Source organism: Perca flavescens, chromosome 20, assembly GCF_004354835.1.
Source record: "Perca flavescens isolate YP-PL-M2 chromosome 20, PFLA_1.0, whole genome shotgun sequence".
Taxonomy (NCBI): domain Eukaryota; kingdom Metazoa; phylum Chordata; class Actinopteri; order Perciformes; family Percidae; genus Perca; species Perca flavescens.
In genome coordinates this window covers 17690254-17712740 of record NC_041350.1, presented here as the reverse complement: position 1 = coordinate 17712740, position 22487 = coordinate 17690254, and the positions used below count along the sequence as shown (strand labels likewise).

The 22487-nt window shown below is 40.9% G+C and overlaps 2 protein-coding genes across 4 annotated transcripts; one reads left to right on the top strand and one right to left on the bottom strand.

The window, feature by feature from the left end:
• The first annotated feature begins 529 nt into the window (after positions 1-529).
• selenon (selenoprotein N) lies at positions 530-8052 on the top strand. Its single transcript, XM_028565697.1, has 12 exons — positions 530-1288; positions 1996-2113; positions 2230-2360; positions 2806-3018; positions 3103-3227; positions 3999-4136; positions 4228-4309; positions 4862-5050; positions 5158-5263; positions 5625-5737; positions 5823-5924; positions 6971-8052. The coding sequence occupies exons 1-12, from the start codon at positions 1106-1108 to the stop codon at positions 7136-7138; spliced, it is 1668 nt and encodes a 555-aa protein (XP_028421498.1). The 5' UTR covers positions 530-1105; the 3' UTR covers positions 7139-8052.
• si:ch211-15d5.11 (nuclear receptor coactivator 7) lies at positions 7389-22233 on the bottom strand. Of its 3 annotated transcripts, none has more exons than XM_028565693.1 (16): positions 22128-22233; positions 21113-21332; positions 18647-18843; positions 18294-18373; positions 16778-16924; positions 15843-16016; positions 14132-14263; positions 13858-14042; positions 13362-13735; positions 13119-13278; positions 11489-11672; positions 11209-11325; positions 10038-10190; positions 9844-9939; positions 9549-9622; positions 7389-9437 (listed from the first exon to the last, which is right to left on the bottom strand). In XM_028565693.1, the coding sequence occupies exons 2-16, from the start codon at positions 21211-21213 to the stop codon at positions 9302-9304; spliced, it is 2310 nt and encodes a 769-aa protein (XP_028421494.1). In that variant the 5' UTR covers positions 21214-21332; positions 22128-22233; the 3' UTR covers positions 7389-9301. The 3 variants fall into 3 exon arrangements, with proteins under 3 accessions (XP_028421494.1, XP_028421496.1, XP_028421495.1); XM_028565695.1 differs by having other exon boundaries at positions 15843-16013; XM_028565694.1 differs by lacking the exon at positions 22128-22233 and adding an exon at positions 21864-21906.
• Positions 22234-22487: the final 254 nt, after the last annotated feature.

Below are 22487 nucleotides of genomic sequence, written 5' to 3'. Positions count from 1 at the left end.
CCTGGGATGAACAAGTCAACACTGCCCCTTTAATGTGGCTAATTGTAGTTTGCCAGCACCGAACTTCCGCTAAGTTAGAGATAATCATAGTCCTTTAACATCCGGTTATTACTTTCAAAATAAAGTCCTCAACGGTTAAATGGCAGTGCCCTGCGCAGTTACTGATTCGGTAAAGCCTTTCCCTGAGGAAACCGGCTTGCAAAATTACGAATCCCACTATGGCCACGCCAAGACCCGCCCTACGAAGCAGCTCGATTGGTTGGGGTTAGGCATTTCACCTCGAGTGGTTAAGGTTAGGGTTAGGGGATTGGTCAGGGGATAGGACCTGTACATGTAAGCATGGACGCCTGGCCAATAGTAGTGTGTGAACGCTATTGAAGGGCGGGTCTTGGCGTGGCCATAGTGGGATTGGTAATATCGCAACCGATAACGTTATTTTCCCGGTTATACGGAAGCGGGTTGAATCATCAAAGACATTTTAATGACCCCGCATATGGCTATTGTATGCCCGTGCCCACGGTGTTGAATTTAGCTAACCGCTGGTTTCCATGTTGGTTTCGCCCCGGACAAACGTTTTTTAAACATTAGACACCTGTGAAAAACAGTGAAATCACACAAATACATTTGAAAATAGAACCAGCTGATGGATAACAGGTTACCAATAACGGTTTGAACTTTCCCCTAAGATTTGTGCAGAGAATAGCCCACTATTAGACCGAATCACGGAGTAACTACGGAGTGTTCACAGCTAGATTGAGCAAATGAGTGCTTTTATTTTGAGCCCACAAACGCCCAATATCCGGTTTCATCCTGGCTATTACTTGCTTACTTTAACCACTTCCATATGGCTCTAGATTAGATGTGGGAAATAAGAAATCTGTGCTGCTAGCTTACATCACACAGCGGTTGCCAGCGATTGTAACGGCAGGAACAGATGCGCGGTCCCCGGCTACAGGATAACAGAACTGTCGCTGTATTCGAAACACTTTAAGGAAAGAAAAGAAAGTTTTATAGTGATATTATAGTGATATTTCTGTTGGTTGCTTTTTTGGGACGTTATTCGACGACTATGCTCTCGTCTAAATAGCTGTGGTGGAGGTCGAGGATGGCCGCAGACGTGGATAAAAAAGAGGATGATAGCAAACATTCGCAGCAGAATGGGCACCAGAGTCCGAGCTATGGATCCTGGATCTGCAGAGGGATCTGGACTCTGCTTATAGTCGGTGCTGTCCCTCTTCTCGCCTTTTGGATCAAGTATTACCAAGATGCCCAGCTCCTCAAGCGTCATGTGAGATCCACATAATAGCGTTACACACGTCTCAAAATTTAGCAGTGATCTTAACTTAGTCATTTTATCTTGAAAACAACTTAATTTAACCTAAGGAAATAAAGATGTATTGTCACATCATGCTCAGAAAATGCTAATTTAATGCAATGCTGTGTTGTATTAAAGTTTGCATTGATTCTTCTGGTACATTTTATGAACTATAGCTACTTACTGTAGCATAACCGTAGGCACATTTTGTTGTCATTCGCCACAAAACACCATTTCTGCAGTTTTTCCCACCCCATGGTGTTTTATGGGGGTGCATCTGTGTCACAGCTGGTAAAACTCAACCTCTTGTGTAAATCCACTCTTGTTTGGCCACAGAGGGTATCCACATTGTTCAAGTGCTTCCTCCCCCCTCTGCCTCCATTGTACAGGCGCTAGTAGGCACGCATCAGTCTGACAAACACATGGCAGGAATCTGTGGCACTGGGCTGATCTTTATCCAGACAGGGCTGCTGAGGTTGAATACATGCTATGACACCAAAGACAAAATACTATAGTAACATTAATTTGAATATGCGTTTTATGTCATTAAAAAAAAAACCCATTTGTGTTTCATGTGATCAGATGTCCAGACTGTCCTAGTTTTGATGCTGCACTGATAATCCCTGAAGCATGTGAAATGACAATAAGGATCCGTCTAACGCATGTGCCCCCTCCAATAGGAAGAGAGTGTTCGAACTCTGGGTGCCGAGGGGCTTTTTCTCTTCTCCTCCTTAGATACCGACCATGACCTTTATCTCAGTCCGGCGGAGTTCAAACCTATTGCTGAGAAACTCACAGGTACATCACATTATCTTTCTCGCTGAATGTCCCATTTATTCAATACCTTGTCGTCTCTCAGTAAAACCTCTGTCTCACTGGTCACATTGACTGCAATCCCTATGGCTTCCTCACAGGAATAACACCCCCAGTGGATTTCGAGGAGGAAGTGACCCATGACCCCAACGGGGAGACTTTGACGTTGGAGGCCAAAATGCAGCCTCTGCTGCTCGACTCCATGACAAAAAGCAAGGATGGTTTCCTCGGGGTAAGACAATACCACGCTGTAGGAGGTTTATTGTTCTCTTTCTCTTGACTACTGGATAGTAAACAAAGAAAATTCGCAATCAAGGGTTTTAAATATAGTTACTGTAATTTCTTAAAGGTCGAACAAACCTTTTTTTTTTTTTTTTTTAATAAATAATCATCATAGCAAGATACTTGAGATTATTGGAATGAATGCAATTATCATTCATAAACTTTGCAATACAAATCTCTGTCTGAGTCAGCTCTTTGTCAACGCAGTTCATTGAAAATGTGTAAGCAATGAAGAATTGAATCAATAAAATAGCAGAAAACTATCTCGTAATCTTCTTAGACTGACTAAATTGTAACATGCATTTTTTTTAAGAAGCACATGTTCTAGTTTTGAAGAATATACTAAAAATAGTAAATTGATTTCCTCTCTGGTTATCTGCCTCCTGCTCTTGCAGGTGTCTCACAGCTCTCTGAGTGGGCTGCGCTCATGGAAGAGCCCAGCAGTGCCTTCTTCTTCCTTCTCTGCCAGCCAATTCAGGGCCTTCTTGCCCCCGAAGAACAAGGTAGCAGTGGGAGACACGTGGTGGGTGATTCCTAGCGAGCTCAACATCTTCACTGGGTACCTGCCAAACAATCGTTACCACCCACCCTCACCAAAGGGCAAAGAGGTATTCTGAAAACTCATCAATGTTTAGTGTTAGGAGTTGTGATAATCACACTGTATATTAATAGCTGTTCTTATCCTGCTGCAGGTTCTCATCCACTCCTTGTTGAGTATGTTCCACCCGCGGCCCTTCATCAAATCACGCTTTGCTCCTCAGGGCGCAGTCGCCTGCATTCGTGCCAGCAACGACTTTTATTTTGACATTGTGTTCAGGTGAGGAGCAATTCAGGAGGAGAGATAAAAGACCATAGTGGTGCTTTTTCTTCTTTTAGCCTATTACCTACAACATTATGTATAGTGCTGCCTAATATCCAGCACATACTATACATTTTAATGCCCTCCCTGGCAGGCAGCCATTGGTTTCAGTTGTATATCAGCATGCAGAGACTGAGTCCACTTTACTTGGTTGTCAATGTTACATTATTATTGCATGCTAATGCAGTTTCCACTACTTGTATCACCTTTTTTGAAAACTATTCGTTGTTGGAGTGGAAACACAAATGTTAGAGTTTAGAGTCCGCTGCTGGAGAGAAACTTTTAAATGCAAGTAACTTAATAACAAATTCATACAACATGCTGCGTTTCATGTTTGATTTTTTTTTTTTTTTAACTCTGGTTTGACTTTCTTGTTTAGACATCTTGCATTGCTTTTTAGCAGCAGCCTCAAATACCAGATGTCAGAGACGTTTTAAAACCTCACTCACAGCTGCATCTCCATGTGACAGTAATGTAACATTAAGCAAAATAGAAAGCTGTTCTGTAAAGCATATAACTGCCTGGAATCTTTGGGATCCATCAACAACTGATGGTTTGCTTTGGAAAATGGTCAGCAGTAGCGTTAAGTCTAACATTACATAAACACACCACCGCTGGTTTGGTCTTTTAAAAGGCTACACCAAAGTCTTCCTGTTACTTCTTGACAGAATACATTTTGAACATGTCTCGCGTTACAAACTCAACTCCTCGTTCTGGTCACGTGTACAGGATTCACGCAGAATTCCAGCTCAATGATGTTCCAGACTTTCCCTTCTGGTTCACCCCGGGGAAGTTCACCGGCAACATTGTTCTCTCTAAAGATGCATCTCATGTCCGCCACTTTCACCTCTACGTCCCCAATGACCGGTAAATCCTTGAAACACCCCGTCACCTTTATGCACCCAGTTCCCACTCCGTGTGTTGTAGCTGTAGTATAATGTATCCTGTTGTGTGTCAGGTCTCTGAATGTGGACATGGAGTGGCTGTACGGGGCCAGTGAGAGCAGCAACATGGAGGTGGACATCGGATACCTGCCACAGGTAGAGCTGCAGGGATGCGTTGACACTTCAGAAAGTCTCTATTTATTTATTTATTTATTTATTTATAAATAAGCACTTTCTGATTTACTTCTAGGTCATTAAGGCCGTTAAAGCCAAATTAAACTCATTCAGTAGAATTATTCTCGTCTTGTTTCAGGGTTAAATGTTTCCTGTCACTGTTTTGACTTACTGTTCTCATCACAGTGTGTCCTAATGTTGGAGTGCAACTCGTATTGATTTATTTTCCTTAGGGAGTTAGGGGCATTAAGCTTTGGTCCCATTCCCTTTTTAACTTAAATTAGTCCTCTACATATTTAAAATATACCTAGGTTTTTCTTAGGCATTATGTTTTATTGTGCCTCATTGAGCCATTTTCACTTTTTCTGTATGTACTTCTGCTTAAAAAAGACACATTTCACTGAAGACTAATATCCCCAGAAATATGTCAAAGATTACAAAATCATTTTCCTCAGGAAAAAAAAAGTCACATCTTAAAGTTATTTCATGAGAAGTTGCCTTATATAAAAAAAAAACATATCAATGTGTTTACAGTTAGAGCTGCAGTCCACGGGCCCGTCCACTCCCTCCATCATCATGGATGAGGAGGGCAACATCATCGACAGTCGAGATGGCGGCGGCGAGCCGATCCAGTTTGTCTTTGAGGACATCCACTGGACCTCAGAGATTAGTCGGCAAGAAGCCACCCGACGCCTGGAGGTCACTTTCTACCCCTTTCAGAAGGTAACCACCTGAGAAGCATTTATTCAGCACATTTATTCAACACACTGTTGGCTTAAATGCAGTGAGTTTCACAACTGTTTCATTGTCCTTATCATACTCCTTCCCAGGTGTCCTACCTGCCTTTCTCAGAAGCCTTTGACCGAGCTGCAGCAGAGAATAAACTGGTGCATTCCATTCTGCTTTGGGGAGCATTAGACGACCAGTCCTGCTGAGGTGAGATCATTAACATGTAGCTGATTTCACAGCATTTATAGTTATTGATATCTGAGAACATATTTAAATTGAAGGCTAACTATCACATCCAAAAGCAATAAAATGCACACTTGTTTAGTTTAATACACTCAGCAGCTTTGCAGCTACAGCCTTATTTGGTCTTGTGTGACTAGTAGCCTGTGGTGGCTAATGTTAGAAAACGTATACTTATTTAGTAAATACTGCTGTTAACATTAACACAACATTACTGACCAACTTTACTGACTTCTCCACTTGTGCTACTATTACATTTAAGCATTTTAGCAAAAAAGTGTATTTTAAACTTTTTAAACATCTCCGTCGCCCCTCTACGCCTCTGTAGGTTCGGGGCGAACTCTTCGGGAGACAGTCCTGGAAAGTTCGCCCGTCCTGGCCCTGCTCAACCAGAGCTTCATAAGCAGCTGGTCTCTGGTCAAAGAGCTGGAGAACATGCAGGTGAGCAGTCAGGGCAGTGCAATGCTATCAGTTGACAGAATTTTTTTTTTAATACTCTATTTTAAAATATTCTTCTCTAAAACAGGCTGATAAGCAGAACCCTGTGTTGAGTGAAAAGGCCCAATTACACCTGGAGAAGTACAACTTCCCTGTGGAGATGATGGTGGCGCTGCCCAATGGAACTATTGTAAATATTTGACTCTTTATATCAGCCTGCAATTTATGAAAAATTCAGGAGTTTAAAAAAAAATTATGTATAGAAGTCATACAAATAAATATTTATATTTTATTTTAATTAAATAGAATATTTATATATTTTTATGGCTATTTTATTAATTTAAAGGTATAGTGGAGGATTTTCTTTTTCCGGGTGGATCTTCAAGACTATTGGTCCTCCTGGTTGTCAATCATTCTGGTGATATGTTTACGTAAGGCCGTCGTACGTGCACGTCCCTAGCTTTCAGGTGTATATGTGTGGTGAGCTTGAACTACGGTTTCGGCCATTCATTTAAGCATTGAAGCTTTTGGGAGAATATTTCACACGCTGGCGTGCGCTAAAAGCACAGGTTGGGCTTCCCACTGATGCCTCAGTCGTAAAGTTTCTACTCCACAGGTAAAGTTTGGCATGCTATTTGGAGAAATCCATTTAAAATCACTGCTAGTAAAAGTTGATGTAAGCTATGATTAGCGATGCTAGCCCTGGCACAAGTCACGCACCGCGCACACACACGGTAAACGTCTCAATTTGTTAAAAAGTGCAAATCTTCTTTTGGAAAATAGGCTTGTATGAACCATGCCGACAGCAACTTGTAAACGTGTGCACTCTCGTGCACACGTTTAATAGGCGTTCCCTCTCGGGAGCAGGCAGAGTGTTGCGCATGTGCTTTTTTTCAAAAAGTACAGAGGGCGGTTCTTTTCTAAAATTCGGGAAAATCCCTATGGAAAATCCTCCACAATACCTTTTTTAATTTAAAAAAAAATTGATAGTATTTCTATGGTAGAAGCACTCACACTGATATCAGTATTAAGTCAATTGATTTACTTACTTACTTAAATACTATTATATTATACTAGTATTTCCCACTGTCATGACATGTGATATTAGAGGTTCATAATCTTTCATTTAAAAGAGGGAATGTCTTCCGGTTGGTAGTAACATTTCCCAATCAACATTGGTATGGAAATAAAAAGTCAGACTAAAGGCTTTCATCTACTTCCTGTGTATGGCTTTAGGTCCACCACATCAATGCCAACTTCTTCCTGGACCAGACGGCCATGAAACCAGAGGAGGAAGGAGCAACTTTCAGCTTCTCTGGTGGGTTTGAGGACCCTTCCACTTCCACTTATATCAGCTTCCTCAAGGAGGGGTTGGAGAAAGCCAAGGAGTACCTAGCACAGTAATTTGCGTGCGCGATAGAGACTGAGAGACTAAAGAGGAGGAAATGATTATCATTCCGAGTAATGATCCAAGATAAGGAAAACCCTCCCAACAATCACGTAGAGAAGCCTTCTCATCAGTGTTGGCAGCTGAAAAACTTTTTGGCCTTCTGCCCTCTTTACTATTTATTTGGGCGTCTCTCCTGGTCAGAACATTTTATAAACCGTTTTTGTATTGTGACAAACAGTACAGGGAAATATTGCTTTTCAAACCTAATGTTACTGTCAATATGGTATATTTTATTGAGATACAAAGCAGTGACAGATATGTAAACACATTTAGATCTGCTCTCTCTGTTTGTAGCTGCTGATTAAAGGTGATGTAAAATGTAGACCGAGCCCAACACACCAAAACATCCTGATATATTTCTTCTTTTATATCCCAGTGCCGCATGTGCAATATTTAATGATCGAGTGTGTCTTCCTGCTGCTGAGTGTACCCAGAGACGGTGGCCCGGTGCAGCTGTTGCCTCTAGTTGTGCTTCAGCAGTTTGTGAAGACGTTGCCTGAAAGCTCTCTCGGGGCCGGGTGACGCCTGATGTTATTGCTAAAGCTGCTGGAGGGAACACCCCTCTCTGACTCGGTGGACAAAAGCAGCAGGAAATACTCAACTGTGGCACATAAAATGTTTTAATTTGTTGTTTTTGAGTTTGAAACCAAATGTTGAATATTTTGCAGATTTTCTGTTTTTTTTTTGAATAAGTTGTGACCACACCAAAGATATGAAATATGTACAGGAGCTGGATTGCAGCTTGAACAGCTGTTGAGGTTCATATTTATGTAACTCAATGGAACCAATTGGTCATATGTTTGAAACTGAGAGGCACTTACTACATGTACAGTTTTCCTCTTTTAGGATCCAGTCGAAACAATGTATTTGCTCGTGTCTTTAGCAAGACAAGAGGAAATACAATTTTAAATAGTAACAGTGAAATTTGATAAATGAGAGTAACATTAAGTTGAAATGTGACTTTGTGAAAGTAGTCATACAAGGTTCTCTCGAAAACATCTGACTAATCGGGGCCTTTAGGGGGAAAACACTGTTATTCTGTAACCTACCAGTGCTAGCTTTTCCATAAAGGTGAAATAATAAAACCATTTTTTTTTTTTTTTTTAATACAAACTGAATTGTGTGCTTTTTGGCAACATCTACCACACACTGCACAGTTTAACAATCAATCATACAAATGTTTTTAGAGATTAAATGTTCACTTTGTGCTGATTTTTATTAACTAATCTACAATACCGTACAACTTAAGCAAAGTAGATTGAGCTTTCAGAGTGAGAGCATGTTACGATACAGTTTAATTGAGACAAAACTGCTAAGGGCTGTCTGTCACGTTCAGAAACCGCAGTGGTGTATGAGGCAGCATTTGAAATGAAAAGAGTTCAGAATAGTAACGAATGAGACTAAAATCCATTGCCAGTGCAGATGATCTTCAATTGAGAAGCTTTTCTCACAGTGGAGCTCTAAGTGTTGAGTATTATCTTATGCTGTCTATGACAATAAATGATGAAAACTCATAAAAAATGAATTGGTGTTCCGATGACAGGAGTGTGTATTTATGGGACTTTGGGCTGTGTGCGTGTAGTTTGGTTTTCAAAAGAGAAATCTATTCATAAGAAGACTAACATGTTTCAAACTTTCAGCATTAAACTGAACACAGTTCTATGAAAGTGGGGACATGCATTACCTTTAAACACAGATTTACCATCCTGTTCATATGATAAATAATGAGATATCATGAAGTTATTGATTCACATTAAAAGTAAAGTGCAGTCTCTGAGACTTGTAACTCACTCCATTCAAAAATGAGGACTCAAAAGTATCCAGTTCAACTCAGTTCACAGTTTGGCTGCCAAACCCACAGGAATGAGTCAACTATGAAACAGTCCACCATTAAACCCTAACTCCGGGACTTTGAGCTGTTCAACATCAGCCTTGTTCGGTTCATTTCAGTTCACTTAAATCCACAGCACTTAATCACACTGCTAAATCCAGCAGTTTGTGGTAGATTTTTTTTTTTTTACATGGATGCTACCATGAAATGAATGGACGGCTGTATTTGTCTTGATAGCGCTGATCAGCAGGAACCAGGCAACTCAAAGAGAAACCCAGCGGCCTCTTCAGCTGAATGTCCACACCTCCAGCTCCATGACTCGGAAGTCATCGGTTTCTGAGAGGCAACAGTTGTTGAAAGTGTAGCAGGGGCTGCTGCGACCCAGGTACAGATTCTCATCCACCCACAGACCAAAGTGACCACTGCAGAAAAAGAGACAAAGAAAAAATTACCTTATCCCCCATATGCTGAATAGACAGACAGAATACAGTTAATTACATTGAACTTCAGAGGAAGTTGGAAAAACGCATTACCTGCCTCCACCAATAGCAAAGGAGTCCAAATCTCCTTTTATAAAGAAGGAGTTCTCTCCAGTCCATCTGAAGCACTGCAGAGAAAATCACCACAAAACAGTTTTTGTGCCACTTCTCAAACATGACACAAATGTGCTTCCTTTTTGGCACCATGAATTCGGGAAGTCGATTAATTAGAGCATTTTAAGGACATTTCTTTATGACTTTCTGCAGAATCTGTGCAATTTTGCAGACATTTTACTAATTGGCTAAACTAACAGAACTACCCTGTCAGGACGGTTGTTAGGCGTCTCACCTTGAAACGAGGATGCAACATGAAGAGGAATGTTTCTCCTGTGCCGTAGAACGTCTCACTGAGCCTCAGAGGGTGAGAGAGGAAGGCCCCGAATGTCTGATGAAGAAAAAGTCACAGCAACAAAACACAATTAAAAATTACAGACATTACAACATCTATAATTAAAATTAGAGCTAACGTACAGTGTGTTTTACCTCATCAAGCTCATCCTTGATTACAATGAGGACAGGGGAGTCTGTGGCACTGAGTTTTCTGTAGAGGGACTTTAGGCTAGCGCCGTGACGGGATGTACTGTAAGCCAGCTGCCAGCTGCGGGCAATTGTCCTCGGAGGAAGCTCATTACATAGCTGACAGAGAAATAAAGGGGAGGAAACATTTTTTAATTAACAAAAGGTGAGGAAGGAAGGAGTAGGAGTACAAACAGGTCCAGAGGCTGGCATCTTAATCTTTGCAGCAATCAGCGTACTTTTCTACTCTGGCCCTTCTGAATTCAACTTAGTGTGGTTGTAGCACAAGTGATTAACTAAATGGAGAGGTTTCCCCCCCTCAAAATTAAAACAAGCCTCACCACATAAACTAAGTCCTACATAGAGATTAGTTGTCAAATATTTACACCTCCTAACTCCCAGGTGTAGCTAACTGTTAACTGAATAGCTGGTGGAACTAACTGGCCATACTAGCTTGCTGATTTATAAACTGTACTATAGAGTGAAGGGTCCTCACAAAGGAAAACTAAAAAAAAAACTGATTGACACTTGATTAAGATGCTGTTTAATAATGATGCAAACAGTTGCAGGCTTCACTCCTATGACAAAAAAGTGTCAAAAATAACCTTAATTAACCAACATCATCAGAGATGGTATGTCATTTAAATATGCCTAGAATGTTAAAGAAACTGGGAAGATGTATCTTAGAATTCATAAAACAGCACAATATACCTCAAATTGATTAGGCATTTACAACTATTTCTACAACATATATATTTCCCCATGAATGCACCTACATTTACAACAATAGGCAGTTGAGTTTAATATATCTCTTTGCCCCCTAAAACGTTATGGTACAGCTGATGTTACAGTGACTTCCTGTTTACATAGTTGATTGCTTTTGATTGGAAAGCACTACAGATGTTTCCTAGCAACTGCTTTATTCATTACTAAATTCTCAAAGTCCTGCTGAAATCACAATTAGTCATCCTGTTTGCAGTCAAATATCAGAAATGTTCATTTAAGTTTTAATGGTGCAACATGATTTAGAAAATCACTACTTTGAAACTAGCTAGTAGTTATTAAGACACACACTTAGTGATGGCTTTACAACGAGCTGGTGCATGTGTGTGTGAAGAGTGTGTGCATCGTCACCCACCTCACTGACATGTGAAGCTTCTAAAATCTGGCTGATCTCCACGATATTATCGAGTCCGTCAGGGTAGCTGTCGGTCACCTGGGTTGGCTTGAGCCCACTCTCCTCCATCAACACCATCTGCAAAAAACATTAATACATTTAAAAACAAACAGGTCAGTGGGTTCTAGAACATCGGGAGGCATGATAACTCATTTCTGTCTTCATAACGTTTCCATCTGTTGTGACACTCCCCTTGAAGCAACGGTGTTCACAAACGAGAGACTGAAATGAGCCCGCTCACCTCCCAGTCGTCCCCTGTGCTGCGGTGCCTCTGGAACACCTCCTCGTCCTCCTCTTCTTCCTCTTTGTCCGAGATGAGTACAAACTCCTCTTCGTGATGGTCCGCCTCCCCCTCCTCCTCCCCTCCGTCAAGTATACATAAGTCTGGTCGACTGTGTGAAAGGTAGGCATACAGCTCGTCCGAGCTGCATGGGAAAGACAAACAACCCTGACAGCTGAGTCAACATGGCCAGAGACATTAGCAGGTATAGCTTTTGAATGTAATTTAGGCTTTACATGTACTTTCATGAATATATTCCCAAATGAGTAATTATAATAACTTTAACTGAGGTGGAGTTTTGGATGAGGTGTTGTACTCGACAGCTTTTAGGAGGAGTCTGAGATTCTGGAGAAAAATTGTTAATATTTGAACTCATCACCCAAACATACACCCCTCCCGTCAGCGCTCCCTTGGAACGTTAGAATGAGCCAGATTAGTCGTCCCTTTGCTTACACTGCCTCTCTTTATACATCCATGGCCTTTCCCCTGTCCTGTGACGGAGCACAAACAGAATAGTGTTGTGTGGATCTGCCCAAGGCACTTTGTTTCCAATTTACAGAGCCAGCGCTGTGTACGAATGAACCATAGACTGAATAAAATAGGTATGAACACCAAATTTTCTTTCTGCGCACACCACAGACAGGACAGCTAGTGGACCATGAGGAGACTGAATTTGAAAAAATGTGTATTGGATTAGATTCACAGACTCCACCTTTAAGTAAAGTAGTAATACAACATTATAAAAATACTCCATTACAAGTAGAGGTCTTGCATTAAAAACATTTGTTCAGTAAAGTAAAGTAGAAGTATTGGCAACTAAAAATGTACTCATGATGTACTGTAGTATGGACCCTGTCAGTGTTATATCATTATTATTGATGCATTAACATGTAAGCAGTAATTTAATGTACCTGGTCGAAGTAGAGCTAATTTTAACTGCTTCATACTGTCGGGTGGTTTAATTTATACAAATGCATAACTTTTGAAAAACAGATGTTTTGTTGATAAAAAATCTTACTTTAAAAATCTGAGTGAATCCCTCTGAAATGTAGTGCAATAGTATTAACTACTAGTATTAAGTATCATAAAATATAAATATTCAATACACAAGTATTGAGTATATAGGTAAATAGTACTCAGGTACAGTACTTAAGTAATTGTATTTAGTAACCTCCCAACACTGTTAAATAGATATATTTCCAAAAGAGCTGTCTTTGTACTTTTTCTGTAATGTTAACAGAGTGACGAGAGATTTGTAGACAGAGGAAGTAAATATTCAACTGAAGTGATCAATTTGAGCATCACAAGTAGATGGAGTATGTTAATATCAGACTGAAGTGTACAGGTAGTTCAGTTCAGTGCTACACAGCCTGTGAAAACAGTATAATGTCTTCTGTGGCTCTGGAGAAAAAACAAAATACAAGACTAGGTTCAAACTTTGTACATGGCTGGACCTTATATGTGCAAGTAGCCTCAGTTTACCATACTTAAAATCAGTCTCTTGTTAAGCCCCCAACTGCGATACTAAATCCTTGAAGTACCCCTTTAAATCTCTGGTCTGTGTACATTTCTCTGCTATTAGTTACTGTACCTCTCTTGTGAAAGGGCAAGCCAGGCATCCCTTCTTGGTAAAGTTTTGGCCGACCCCAGCTGAAGACCTCCTGCACTCTTTTTCTTTCCTGCAGATGGCTGAACCCGCAGTCGCACAAACATCAGACTCCCAGGACTTCCTGCTGATGACCTCCGAGGCACTGAAAGTAAAAAGAGAACAAGGGTTGACTCATGGTGAGGAAAATTAACCATCTTTAAGACAGATCATGATTCACATCCTTACCTGCAGTCTGATTCTTCACAGAGGACTTCCCTTTTTCATCAGTGTGCAGCAGCTCCGTCTTCACTTTACCGGGCACCTCTTGACCTCCACAGCAGAAGGTGGCAGCACTGCTCAGGACAGCCACTCCCAGGCCACCTCCAGACGCCTCTGACAGCACCTCCAGAGGGCTGCTATCAAGCTCCCCCTCAGCCTCCGCCATGTCTCTGCTCTCTTCCTCCTCCTCCCCAGAAACCTCTGTGGTCAGGCTCAGAGCCAGACTGGACAAATCTGATGGAGGCAGCGGAGTTGGGATCGACTCCTCCTTTTGGATTGGGAAGCCGCCTGCTCGGCTTTTGGCTGTTTTCAACTTCTGGAAAAATGTCTTTCCTTTTCTCCTAATAATATAAAAACAAACATGTATTGACTTTTCATGTAATCTGAGTCTCTGTGTGTGTGTGTGTGTGTGTGTGTGTGTGTGTGTGTGTGTGTAGTTTAGGAAAGGTGAATCATTGCTGACCTCTGCTGGGACGTGTTGAAGTGAACATGTGAGATGTCAGAGAAGAAGGAGACAGATGCCAGATTATCAACAGAGCACGACAGCAGGTATTCCTCACAGCCATGTTCCTTCACCAGAGCATGTGTCTTACACGGGTCAAAGAATATCTTATTTGACGTCACCAACAGGATACCTGAAACCACACCCTAACAGAGACAGAACGTGTTGATGTAAGCCTACAGATGTATACTAGTGTAGAAAACTGAGACCAGACGGAAGTACTGTTCACACCCACCTTACGGTCTGTGATGTTGCGGCAGAACAGTTTGAGGTACCGCATGGCCTCTGGTCCCTCCCCCTGACAGCACTCCGGTGGCAGAGCCAATAAGCAGAGCTGTCCATCAGGCATCGGCACCGTCTCCACATCCTGTCAGCATCACATATTCAGTTTCAGCGTCAACAACCAAATGGGCCTTGTGATGAAATAATAAAATGACGAGTCGACAACGGTTTTCAAAGTTGATTAACCTTTCAAAACTGTTAATTAAGTTCAAACTCAGAATATTTATTGTTTCTAGCTTCGCAAATGTAAATGTTTGCTGATTCTTTTCATCATAGTAAACCAAATATATTTGGGTTTTGGACTGTTAGTTGGACAAAACAAGCTATTTAAATAAGTTAACTTGGGAACTTGTGATGGGCATTTTTTACTATTTTCTGATGTTTTGTAAACCATAAAATTTAAATATACAAATCAAGCTAGAAATACAACGGTAGTCTCTAATTTTCTATATGATGAACACTTCTTTCTCCATTCATAAAAGGAGTGCCATAATTCCATGTGCAGGTGCAGAAAAGACGTGAAACAGAAGCTAAACTTAAGTACATTTTATGTAAATTTAGTCCATTACATACAATTTTAAGAGAGAGAGAGAGTTTGATGCTTGCTCACTGTCTACATAGTTTTGGAAACAAAAGAATTTATTTTCCTAAATTCAGTCTGCACTCAGTGCTGTAATGTTTTCATGACCGCATTTTGTTTTGTTGCTTGTATCCACAGTAACATGTTCTGTTCATCTAATCCATTATAAAAATCATTTTTCTTCACCGCAGCTAATAACTGACTAATAAGATCAACAGACACTAATGGGATACAATCTGTTTAGCTACAAATGCATCTCTGTTTTGTTCTTATTGATTCTTCCTTTTTCAATACAAAACATACTGTCAATATTATCTTACTTACCATATTTAGTTTTACTCAATATGGGGATTACTTATTGCTGAATTGCGTGTCACTGTCAAAAGTTATGTCATATACGGTAACCTTGGTACCCACGACTATAAAAACACTTTTATTCAGGGTTCTTTTTTAATTTCCTTCCATTCACAGACAATGTTTAAATGTATGTTGCATGAGGTCTTAAAACGGCTGGTTGGTGAACACTCTCTGAAGGTATACTTTGATCGGTTGCATTAAAGGTGCCGTAGGTAGGATTGCGTAGATCCAGGACTTAGCCAAAAACAACAACAACTTCTCAGTCACTCCCTCCTTTCTGCTAAAGCCCACAACAGTCTCCTAAGCCCCTCCCCCCACAAGGGAGAATGAATGTGTGTGCATGAGCAGTGATTGACACACAGTTAGACACCCCCACCTGGTGGATTTTTGCAAATCGCACTACAGGCTGTAGGTGGTGCCAGAGGAGTCAGATTTATTTTAAATGACCTGCTTCATGTAGTTCTACTGGAACATCGGGTCAGTTTCAGCAAATAAGACAGAAAGTTAGTTTTATAAATCTTACCTACTGCACTTTTAAGAGGTCAATAGATTATTTAACCTACAACCCCAGAAATGTGTCTTTAGCTAGTCTTCACCAGTAATGGAAGAAGTACTCAGATCCTTTACATAAGTAAACATACCAATACCACAGTACACAGTCCAGTACCAAGTCCATCATTCAAAATCCTGCTAAAGTATTATCAACTAAATGTACCCAAAGTCTTACCAGTAGTTTGTCATATTCTGCCTCTGGTGAGGGGGGCTGAGGTTGAGCAGTGAGTGTTTCCAAAGAGTCTGGATCAGCCTCTGCCTCTCGCTTCAGTTTAGGATCAAAGTCTGGTTCTGGTCGAGAGGATCCTTGACCGGTGGAAGTGTTTTTTCCCTTCGGGACGACCAGCTGCTTCAGAATAGAAGCCATGATAAGAATAGCTCTGACATGCAATTAGATACAACCCGGTAACAGAAGTGACTACTTCCTCTTTCTACAGGTCTGCATTTCCCTACTTCTCTCAGTTTGTAGTCACATCTTAGCTCCATATTACACATGACATGAGGGTTGTGGATGAGGGGCTAGAGGCATGTTTACAGCTAAAATAAAGCAAGTTACGCCATTAAAATGACTAAAGAGTACACATTGCATATTATCAGTCTGACTGTGCTCACAAGGATAGGTTTCTAGGTGAGGTATTGATTGCCTGAATCGGTTTGTTTGTTTATTTATTTGATTAGGACAATGCACATTAACGAACATTTCTATAAATGCGCCAGTGTTAGCCAGTCGGCTAATTTTCAACTGTAGTCCTAGTTGCCTAGCATGCATGTCTTTATGGTGGGAAGAAACCGGAGCACCCGGAGGAAACCCACGCAAGCACAGGGAGAACATGCAAACTCCACACAGAAAGGCCTAAGACAACCTGGGTTCAAACCCAGAACCTTCTTGCTGTGAGGCAGAAGTGCTAACCACTGAGCCACCATGCTCCAGACAGAACAACACACTTCCTGAAGCTGAAGTCATAAGACAGACAGGGGACATGTTTTGTTTTGCAAATCCAGTCAACAGCAGGCAAAAAAACTATTTCCATTCTTTTACATACATTATATACACACTTAAAAACTGTGTCACATGTCAGGTGCCATCATGTGCTTACAGTTGACGCTTACCTCTCTCGGGATGAGGGTAGCAGACGAGGAGGGTAAATTTGAAGAGGAAATGGAGGGACCATGACCCATTTTGCCCTCTTCTGCTGAGGATTTGCCGTTACTGTTAAACTGAGATGAGACGCTGAACACAGTGTCCCCAGGGAGACCCTTAAACACAAACGCAAGAAAATGTTCAGTAGAGGTTCAAATCTGATCACACACCTGATCTCAAGAACTTTTTCTTTATTCGTGCATAAGATAGTTTTGCATCCATCTTCATGCATCCGGCAGCCTATGTATGGAAGAAATTTTTCAGTTGTACTGGAGCAAATAATATTGAAGAGCTCTACTAACAGCTACCAAGACAAAAAATACCCACTGCCATTTGTTGTGCAGATCTCACTGCGTGCTTCCTCTCTAAATCAGTTCAAACATTTACCAATCAGATCAGATTGGATGTGAACCTGTGAATCAAATCTAGTTTGCGAGTTGAAACAGGGAGTGAAGCATCAGTTCCACAACTGTCATCCACTGACAGGATGGATCCATTGACCTAAATTAGATTACTTGCGCCTGACAGATTATGTGACCACAGAAAAACTGTGGGCTTTTGTGTGGTCGTGAGCGTGTGGATGTGTCTGCAGCTGTGTGTGCCCTCGTCAAGGTATAAACTACATGTGCTTGTGTGTTTGTTTGTACATACAGTATACTCTATGGCTAAAATCTCTACTTCAATCTCAATTTACACTCACCACAAAATACATCTAGTTGAATCAACATCTCTCTGGAACATTATAACCTTTATCAAGTTAAGATATATTGCAGGACTGTGTTAGAGTGCATTACTGTCAGTTAGGTGTGTATACAGTAAATTGGCAACTGAATATATGGGCTTCCTGTTCAACAAGGTGAAATAACAACAGTAAAAATGGCAAAAAGGTTACTGACTTTAAGGAGGAGAAGAAAAAAAAAAAAAAAAAAAAAGGGAAGAAAAGACGATGACAATTTCCAAGCAAAGGTCAAAAAAATCAGACTTGAGCACTAAGTAATAAGCACTAACGCCCTTTTCAGATCCATTACAACACAGAGACTATCACAGGCAGACAGAAACAAATCAAGACTTGCTTTGATATTTAACAGCTCAGAAGCATAACCAAACACCCAGCTCACAAATACCTTTGAGTAAACGTCTGAATATGCATTCCTGCGGCTGTATTTGTTGTAGAGGCTCTGAAACAGACTCTGTTTTCCCATGGCGTTCGTGAACAGCTCTGACAGCTCTGACACTCGTCTTTGTACCTTGGACACTCTTTATCAAACTCTTTCATGACCATAAATGTGAAACAAATTACCAGCCATTTAATGCTTGCTCAAGCATACCTCATTAGATGATATACAGATGCAGCAATGAATCCATCATCTGTATGTTGCTTCGCTACTTCCCAAATTTGTCTTACTTATTCCCACAAGCTGTGTTCCTCAATGCACACAAGAAGTCCAATAAAGTCTGAAAAGAAAAAAAAAACACGGGACTCACCCTGCTGCTTGTGTTGTCATCTGACGGTCCACTCATGGGCTCTTGCTTCACTGCAGTATTGTTAAGTTCGCATGAAGTCCCTGTGGGGAAAAATAAAAAATCACTATGTCACAACTCATAAAAAAACATCGGGAGCAAGAGCTTCCTAAAAGGATTAATTCACTACAGCTCATATGCCTGCCATTCCTCTCTGTATGTAAATAACTTTATGCAAAGGCATGATTGTTGCCAACAGGGTCAGTATGATTATGACAAATATAAAATGTAAATCCAAGCTACAGTTCATCCTGCAGTCTGCCTCTACTGAAACAGCCTGCTCCCTGCCCAGGAGATATCAAACACTGCAGGAGCACCTTGCAGGTAGTACTGCCGCAGTTTGGGGTTTCTGATGTGGGGGGTGTGGTTAAGAGGCCGGCCCACTGTGGGTTGGTGCTGACGCTGGCTGCTGGCTGCGGGCTCCTGCATTACTCGGGCTTGAGGTTGAGTCTCCCAGAGCTGCTTAGCGAACTGTGGAGGCTGAGAGACGCCAGGAGGAAGCTTGGAACCCAGCCTGAGATAGAGCAGAAAAACAGATAAAATCACCCTACATTTAAGTAGGTTACACATCTGCCAGTCTCGCATTGCCAGACCTATCTCCACAGAGGACACACAGCCTGAATATATTCTATATCAAACTAAAAGCATGTCATAACTAACTGCTCCCAAAAGTAAAAATTCACCCTCAAACTAAATTTACATTTGGGTTGGAACTATTGTTTTCATAATGATTAGTCTGTCCATTATATATATTTAATTAATCCATTAAACATTTAGTCCAAAAAAGGTCATTATATAATAAAAGTGCCCTTTGCAAATTCCCTGAACCCAAAGGGATGTCTTTAAATTTCTTGTTTTATACTATATAACAGAGAAAGGCAGCCCGTCTGCACACTTGAGAAACTGAAAACATCAAATATTTGGGAATTTTCTTGATTAATTATTTAATATATTAATTATAACTAATAATTGAGTATCAAAGTAGTTGCCCTTGAATTTTCTGCCGATCCACTAATCGTTAAAGCACTAATTTAGATTATGTAATTATAAGGATTTTGAACACAAACACAAACAAATGCCCAGGCAGGAAATCAGAAAATCAAGAATTACTGCCCTGATGTAGATAGGTACATCTCATAACTGCTATGCAACTGATATTAAATCACATATTTCTTTTAACCCTCAAAACATAACACAACATAACATTTTTTTCAGCTTAATGCTGATAAAATAAACTTCACAGTCAGATATTTTGGTGTCTCATCTGACCAGGCACTATCTTTTGAGAAGCATGTGAAGTAGAGGAATATTGCTAAACTTAACTGCATCTTACCGCATGTTAGCCAGACATGCCTGGATCATTTACATGTGATCCAAAATGCTTCCGCAAAGCTCTTGACTGTTCTTCCAAAATGTATCATGTGACTCCAATCTTAACTTCTTCTATTTTTAAGATTATTTTTCTGGCATTTTAGGCCTTTATTTTTTATAGGACAGCTGAAGACATGAAAGGGGAGAGAGAAAGGGGAATGACATGCTGCAAAGGGCCGCAGGTTGGAATCAAACCCGCAGCCGCTGCGTTGAGGATTATAACTCTATATATGGGCGTGCGCTCTACCAGGTGAGCTACCCACGTGCCCCAATTTTGACTTCTTTACGCAGTTCTTAATATATAGACATTACTCACTTACTTACGTACTGTAAGTTAATGATGTCATCAGGTGGCATGAGATATTCCATCAAAATAGGTTTTATTGTATGTAGCACATAGCCGTAAATCATAAAATGTCCTTTTATTTAACTGAAATCACTATATGAATTTGCTGGAACCACATGGCAGTAGTACCATCGGATGTATGCTTTTATTCACTGTCTTTAGAGCAGCTACTAGATTTCTTTATTGGTGACATGATCTCCACAGTCTCTGCTACAGGTTCAATCTCCCGAATAGATACTATTTTCTCAAACCATAGATTATTTGTTGGTCTATAAAATAAAGTCACAAAATAGTGAAGAATGTGTATAACAATATAATGGAAACATAAGGTAACATGCACACACAGATTACAAATTGCTTGTTTTGTCTAACAAACAGTAAAACTCCCAAAGATATTCATAACACACAAGACAGAACAGCCGCAAATGCACACATTGCGAATGCCGGCAAAATAATCTACCGTATATTTATTAAAGTTCCCTTATTAGCGTTTGTTGCTTTCAACCACATCTCACAGTCTTATTTCAGACTTGATTAATTAAGCTTATATTATTTCTGTACATATACTGTACCTTAAGGTCAAGACTGAGTGTCCATGCTTAGATATACATTCTATTTCAGGGTGGATTTTTCCCTTTAATAGCAGTGATTCATGGATTAATTGTTTAGAGTATTTGAAGTGTGATTAACTGTACAGAGCAGCATTCACAGTCTGATCAGAGTTATTTATGGGGGGAGTGGGAGTTGTCTGCACTCTGGATGGCTAGTTGTAGCTCTCACCCACATGATGCTCTTTGATGGAACGTGGAGTCCTCCAATGACAGTGACTGAAACCAGCTGATGAAAATGTGCATTTTGTAATAACAAAACATGCCGATTTGTACTCTGGCATTGCACATGCTTAGTGGTAATCTGGACATGTTACCCTTCTTATGAGAATAAAGAAAGACTGAATTGTAGCATGCTTAAATCTGAAAAGCAAATGCCAGCCAAACTCGTCACATGTCTGCTTCAAGCTTTCCCCTTTGTTTTTATCTTCAGTAATCCACGTATTTAGAGGCCTGACCTGGTCTTGACGTTGCCAAAGTAGCTGGTCCTGGTCTTGTCCCTCTGGGACTCGTGGTCCATGGCTCCCATAGTCTCTGGCCTCTTCACGGACTGAGCCATCTTCTGTCGGTCTTTAGTCTGACGCTGGCAGCGGTAGCAGTGGCAGAGGGATAAGAAGCTCAGCTGGCATCCTTCCTCCTCCTTTTATTCCCCATGCCTACCTTTTGCCCCAGTTACACCTACAGAAGACAGGAATTTATAAGATGTGGGCTGATATTACAAAATCTAGGCAGAGGGAGGGAGAAGGGAAGGCAAAGCGTCTAGCTGCAGCCACCTGACCCTATAAGGAAGCAAGCTAGCCATTTAGTAGAGTAATAGAGCTAGGTTTACAATTCAATTAAACTGTCAATCAATCCATATAATTTTGTGTGGGTAGGCCTACTTGCAACCAATGTGTCTAAGCTCTTGGTCCAAGGTTGATGCTGACCAGGTAGTTTGCACTTCTCAATAGCTTAATATTTCTATAATACAGTTAAGTAGAATATTATTACATCTCAATATGTTGCTACTTAAATAGATCAGATGCTGTGTTGTAGCCCTTAGCAGTGCACAGCTGTATTTAGACATGACTATGTTCCTATCAGGACATTTAAATGCACCTGGCTACATCATGCAAACGCCTAATTTCGGCAATTTATACTGCATTACAAGGCTTAACGTTACACACCTTTGGGTGGTGATACAGTATGTGTGTTATCTCAAATACATACAGGGTTAGCCTAGCGTTGTCCTGCATCCTTCAAGAGTTTCTAACATTACTCACATGGTCATATGATTAAAATAATGATCACAATGTGCTTCCTGAATGCTGGAGGTGCGATAACCATCGTGGAGGAAGTAAGCCTTTTAGGCGACATTACAGAATGATCGAGACTGCTGCTATATGGCAGGAAAAAATAATATGACATCAGCAACTCAAGAGAGATGAAGAATGCATGGGAGCAAAAGGTAAACTGAGCGGTATCGTTACTGACCTGTGTCTTGCCCATGGATGGAGACGGGTCGCGGTCATATGAGCGCGTCCTCATATTGCAGTGTTATGATATCACCGCAGACAACAATTACAAGTTCAATATTCAAGCCCCGCCCAGTGCTTAAAGGGCCGTCGGCCGGCCGGCCGCGATATTACGAATCCCACTATGGCCACGCCAAGACCCGCCCTTCAATAGCGTTCACACACTACTATTGGCCAGGCATCCATGCTTACATGTACAGGTCCTATCCCCTGACCAATCCCCTAATCCTAACCTTAACCACTCTAGGTGAAATGCCTAACCCCAACCAATCGAGCTGCTTCGTAGGGCGGGTCTTGGCGTGGCCATAGTGGGATTCGT

Excerpts from the sequence above, each read along its gene's own strand:
- si:ch211-15d5.11 (XM_028565693.1), bottom strand. The coding sequence starts at position 21,213 with ATGGCTCAGTCCGTGAAGAGGCCAGAGACTATGGGAGCCATGGACCAC. Across the intron at positions 14,264-15,842 it reads CAGAATATGACAAACTACTG|GATGTGGAGACGGTGCCGAT; the intron begins GTAAGACTTTGG and ends TGATGCTGACAG. Across the intron at positions 9,438-9,548 it reads TTTGCTATTGGTGGAGGCAG|TGGTCACTTTGGTCTGTGGG; the intron begins GTAATGCGTTTT and ends CTTTTTCTGCAG.